Source organism: Saccopteryx bilineata, chromosome 1 (assembly GCF_036850765.1).
Source record: "Saccopteryx bilineata isolate mSacBil1 chromosome 1, mSacBil1_pri_phased_curated, whole genome shotgun sequence".
Classification (NCBI taxonomy): domain Eukaryota; kingdom Metazoa; phylum Chordata; class Mammalia; order Chiroptera; family Emballonuridae; genus Saccopteryx; species Saccopteryx bilineata.
In genome coordinates, this window is record NC_089490.1 from 351,818,547 (window position 1) to 351,824,546 (window position 6,000).

The window sequence follows — 6,000 nt, forward strand, 5'->3', positions numbered from 1 at the left end:
TATATCCTGAGTACTGTAATTATTATTTTTCTTGATTCACCAGAGCCTAGAATGATGTCTGACAAATCAATTTTACCTATGTTTGTCTCTAGAATAAATAAAAGCATAATATATAAAGGGGGTCTTTTCATGAAGGTATTTTAAAGAAATAGTAGGTCTCCTCTCTTCATCTTATATATGTTTCATCTTCAGACCTTTGAAACATCTTTCTAATATGCTCCCATAAGTACTCTGGGACAGAAGGACTTGGTCGTTCTTCCACAGCTGTCCCCGTCTATTTATTCTGACCATCTATCTATTCTCTTTCTATCAAGGGGTGCTAGAGGTGTAGGAGGAAAATGAGTAACACTGTTTAAGGAGGGAAGACTTATCACTAACAAGAGTTTCCAGACAGTAGAGGATGTGTGATTAAATTTGAATTTTAGATAAATGGCATCAATTTTTAGTAGAAGAGTATGTTAATTATTGTAGAGGACTAAGACATATTAGCTATTTCTGCAAAATTAAATTTTAATGAGCCATCTCAATGTTCTAAAGGTATTTTGATTTTCTACATTTGACTAATATTTTTTCTCTTTTCCCCAGGATGTGATTAACGACATAAGACGGTATGTGTGTAAGACTGGACATGGTCCTTTTTTGTGTGATGACAGAATTGCAGCTATAAGAGTAATCCTGAATAAATATTAATTAAAAAAAATCACCCAGCTGGGGTTTAGGTATTACATTGTTTCAAATTACTGATGAGAGGGGGACCAGGTTATGATAGGGTTTGGTTGGTGGGAAGTCACAGAGTTTGGGTCAATAGAAGCGTTGGAAATAAGGGTTTGCAGGTTCAGAACTGCAGTGCTTCACTGATTTTAGTCAGACCTCTGTCAGGCTCAGCTCTTGTTTCTATACTACAGAGCTGCCTGCCTTGTCACACAGAGGATCTTGTCCTCCATCTGTATGACCTACAAATTTCCCACAAAGAAAGATCTGCAAGATCTTTTCAAGATGTTGTTTGGATTACAGTGATAAATAAATAGATAAATAAGACTCAGGTCTTGAAGAATACTGGGTTTAGTCCTAGTGACAAGAAATTAATCTCTTTTTGTTTACTCACTTTTTACATTATATAGAAAATATTGGTTTATCTTGTCTAAAGTTGCCTACCTACTTGCAACATCAAACACTAGAAATGTTGACCACTATTATATTATCTGTCATAACATCACTTTTCTCAAATGTTGGTAAAATACTCCCTTCTTCATGACCTCATATGTTATTCTTGGCCTCTCTACTAAGATAGCAGGTTCAGGACATTCGTCAGACTTTCAATACAGGAGCCCCATACTTGATGACCTAAAACTCTCAGTAACCAGGTTGTAGAACCCCTCCACTGACCATAAGCCTGGGAATCCACGCCTATGTCCTCTTCTTGGGGGAACCTCTGAGATGGCAGTTAGCAACCCTTATATCAAAAGCTTTTCATGGAGGCACTAAACAACTTTTAAAGGTACTTTATTTTTATCATAGTGTATCATATTTATATTTAAAAGGTAGAGAGATGAGACTGGGCAACATGAGCTTAACGAAAAGCCAACCCACGAGTGTAAATGGCAAGGTTGACATGAAGGCATTTCTTCTGGTGGCAATGACAGGACCCCCACCTCACCCTCCCTCAGACTTTTCAGTGAAGAGGATTGAGTGAGGAGTCATCAATGGAAAAAAAAGGTGAGGGAGACAGTGATCTTGAAGAGATGCAATGTCAGAAATGTGACAATATTTTGTCTTTATTAGGAGTGAGATCTGGACCTTGAAGAAACCCAAAATTGTTTCCAAGAAAGTGAAGAGTTCATTTCGAGTTCCAGATCTGAGTGGAATGCTGCAAGAATTTAAAGGTGCAGAGAGCTGAGGGTTGGCTGTGGATGTGGTTGTGGGGTTCTTGTAGTTACAGAACAGAATGTGGGAGTGACTGTTATTTCTGCATGAGAATAAAAAGAGAAAAGAAAGTCCTGTCAACAATAGAGAAGAGCCTGAGCTGAAGTGTGAACATATCTAAAGTGGAATGGCTAGGTATCCACTCATTCACCAGTGGACATCCTCACAGGAGCTTCTCCCTTGTTCCCACTCTAGAGAAAATATAGGTGTCAGTGTTTCCTCCTTTGCTTCTAACAACATTGTTGAAACCTTTGTCATTTCAGAGCTGACAGAAGTCCAAAGCCACTGGGGTAAGATGTTACAGGTTCTTCACATCTCCATGTTCTGACCACTTTTCAAAAGTTGTTGTTAATATAAGGTCCCTAGATATTACTTACATGTGTTCTTCTCAAGCATGCTTATTTATATACAAATTATTTTAATATTAATTTATTGGGGTGACATTGGTGAATTAAATTATATACACTTCAGGTACACCACTATATAGCACATCATGTATATATTGTATTATGTGTTCACCACCCCAAGTTAATTCTCCTTCCATCACCATTTATCCCCCAATTTACCTCTTCTGTCTCCTCCCACTCTCCTTTTCCTCAGTTCTTAGGTGAGGTATTTATTACTGCCCCAGTAAATCATGTTCCTCCCAGTCAATTCCCAAGATTCCTCCTCATAAAGTCACAAGACTCATATGGCCTATGCAAACCGCTGCTCGTGAGCCACATGCGGCTCTTTGGCCCCTTGAGTATGGTTCTTCCACAAAATACCATGTATGGGCGCTACCTCGATAAGGAATGTACCTACCTATGTAGTTTAAACTTAAACAATTTGGCTCTCAAAAGAAATTTCAATCATTGTAATGTTGATATTTGGCTCTGTTGACTAATCAAATTGTCGATCACTGTGTATGTAATTCAACTGATTATGTAATTTTTCCTACAGTGGACTTGAAGCTGGATCCACTCAACACCCTTTCAAATATTTTCATTTCTGCAGATCAGAGACAAGTGACAGTTGGGAACCATTGTATGTTTAATAATGAATATTCATGTGATTTTTCTAATTTTGATATCTTGGGCTCCCAAAAGTTATCACTGGGAAAATATTACTGGGAAGTTGATGTGTCTGGGAAGACTGCCTGGATCCTGGGGGTATACAGTAGAATGGTTAAGCCAGATATAACACAAAGCCCTTGGTTTTTTGATAACAAAGACGCAAATTATTCAAATTTTTTCTCCAGATACAAACCTACAAATGGCTACTGGGTTATAGGGTTACAGAATGAATCTGAGTACAGTGCCTTTGAGGACTCTTCCACCTCTGATCCCAAGGTCTTGACTCTTTGGATGGCGGTTCCTCCACATCGTGTTGGAGTTTTCCTAGACTATGAAGCAGGCATTGTCTCATTTTTTAATATCACAAATCACGGGTCACTCATCTACAAGTTCTCTGAATGTTGTTTTTCTCTGACTGTTTATCCTTATTTCAATCCTTGGAACTGTTCAGCTCCCATGACTCTGTGCCGACCAAGCTCCTGAATCTTCTTCCCTCTACTACCTCAGTGTTGTATAGCATCCTTTGTCCTGGGGCTCATCTCCTGCAGCTGAGCTCACTGCTCCATTCAAACCATCTCTTCCTTTCTGTCTTCTTTCTGTAGAACTTTTACTCAATCCTGGGATTTGCAGTGTTTCTGACATAAGTTAGAAGAGAAACATTTTTACCCATTTACCTTTTACTGTATTCTCAATAAAACATCAAATTTCCACTGTCCTATGTCTCCATATTTTTCTTTATCACTGATCTGAATTGGCTTAGCAAAGTCTGTCTGCCACCAACCATGAACCTAGGAAAATCTGTAGTCATCCCCACCCAGCACCACCAACTGCCGAGTATTTGAATGTATGTCTGCTTGTTGCCCAGCAAACAGGTTCAGAAGAGTTGAGTAAAAACCGAAAGTTATATATATGTAAAAAAAAGTAAGAAATAAAAGTAATGTATATACTCAGAGTGAAATTTTATACTCAGTGTTTGAGGTGAAATCAATCTCTTCACTTACTAAGTGTGTAACGATGAATGCATTTTTGTTTCTTTTCATAAAACACAGATTGTAATTCTGAAGTGTATTTAACTATTAAGATCATTGTGTAAATGTGTAATTCAATATAAAGCACTTATTAATTGTCCTGTATGTACTTGCTGTCATGATCCCTGAAAAGTGTAATCTGTGTCAGTGTCCTGTGCAACAGAATTGTGCTCTTCAGAGGACCAGAAAATGGTTACACTGAAGTCTCATTTGTCAAGTTCCCAGACTCTTCGTTCAAAAAAAGTCCAGTTCCAGTCTTATGTTATAGAACTTTTACACCCAGGCTATGACTCTTTTAAAGTTCTTGACTGGGATTTAGAAAGTCTTGCAAAAGTATGAGTTTCCCATATCTGCCCATCAGAGAAAACCATGTCCAGGAACAGCTATCATTAGGGACAGCCTCTTGGAGTTCAGGCCCTTCCCATGTGGTGAAACGTCTGAGTATAACCCTTTATATATGCCATAACACTCACTTTCCTTTTTGTTACTTTTAAAATAAGTTTCACATTATAATGAGAAACAGACTTTCCCAGGATAGTAAAGAAACAAATTTTTATTAGAAAATTTTGTATTATAAATTATTGCAGCAATTGCACAGAGCCCACATCAAGATGTAGAGTGGTGGTCATTTATCTCAGTGGAATGAAAAAGAAAGTGCTTGGCCTGGGAAAGTGTGTACACGTACACTTATACTGACAGAAGCACACACATAGTTATGTATATATGTAAGTATATGCAATGATATAGACAGTGTCTTTATCCAAACAATTTTCAATGATATCATAAAAGAAAGATTATCTTTTCAGGTATTTGAAGGAATTTATAAACTGAGATAGTTACAATTTCTCATGGCTAATAAGTAGAAAAGGTAAGATTAGTGAGTCTGTGTTTTTTCAGCCAATGTATGCGTTCTGTACATCATTCCCTGGGAATAAGTAGGAGCCAAATTCCTGAAGAGGTGAGGTAGAAGGAAAATCCCAAGAGATACTAATTACAGAAGACACCTGGAGCATCATGGGAAAACTGTAGAACACAGGAGCTATTGATTGATATGCTGATCCATGTTTCCATTAACGAGGTGGTCAGGGCTGTTAGTAATGAGCAAAATTAATTTGAATACTTAATGGCCAGTTCTTGCAGGTGACATGTAACAGCGAGTGAACACTGTGAACAGCTTGGAGCCTTGACTTTGAAATCGGATAGAATTTCATAATCATTCTTATATTGCTTCGTACTGACACTCCTTCAATTAAATTAAATTGTAATGAATTTAGTTTCTCATCAAAAATAAAATTACTAAGGATAGCATGATAAGAATTTTGTGGAAATTTATAATTAGAATGTTTGCACTAATTTTTTCATTTCCTAAACATAAGCAGTGGTCCAGATTGATGTCAATTAATTTTCTTTGTGATTTGAAATAGTGAATGTTAAGAATAAATATCAGTCTACTTCAAATATTAGTACTTTTGTTATACCTTGAAATAAATAATTGATTAAATAATGCATGGTGTTAATCAAATTTTTTGCATAATATGTCTGTTTTTTTAAAGTTTCAAATATATGTTATAGTTTTCTAGTATAAAATTTTAGATTGTAATTTATTTCTTCAAAACAGCTTTCTGGCACTGGCCGGTTGGCTCAGCGGTAGAGCGTCGGCCTGGTGTGCAGGGGACCCAGGTTCGATTCCTGGCCAGGGCACATAGGAGTAGCGCCCATTTGCTTCTCCACCCCCCCCTCCTTCCTCTCTGTCTCTCTCTTCCCTTCCCACAGCCAAGGCTCCATTGGAGCAAAGATGGCCCCCGGGCGCTGGGGATGGCTCCTTGGCCTCTGCCCAAGGCGCTAGAGTGGCTCTGGTCGCACCAGAGCGAGGCCCCGGAGGGGCAGAGCATCGTCCCCTGGTGGGCAGAGCATCGCCCCCTGGTGGGCAGAGCCTTGCCCCTGGTGGGCGGGCCGGGTGGATCCCGTTCGGGCACATGTGGGAGTCTGTCTGA

General features: G+C 38.6%; 1 protein-coding gene across 4 annotated transcripts in view; it reads left to right on the forward strand.

Annotated features, from left to right (window-relative positions):
* LOC136318463 (E3 ubiquitin-protein ligase TRIM22-like) overlaps positions 1-5,512 on the forward strand; it is a 30,759-nt gene extending 25,247 nt beyond the window's left edge. For all 4 annotated transcript variants that reach the window (XM_066250796.1, XM_066250797.1, XM_066250795.1 and 1 more), the window contains exons 5-8: positions 586-608; positions 1,783-1,883; positions 2,187-2,213; positions 2,866-5,512. In XM_066250796.1, coding sequence (XP_066106893.1) covers positions 586-608; positions 1,783-1,883; positions 2,187-2,213; positions 2,866-3,461 — 747 coding nt within the window. In that variant the 3' untranslated portion in view covers positions 3,462-5,512. The remainder of the gene's footprint in view (positions 1-585; positions 609-1,782; positions 1,884-2,186; positions 2,214-2,865) is intronic.
* Positions 5,513-6,000: the final 488 nt, after the last annotated feature.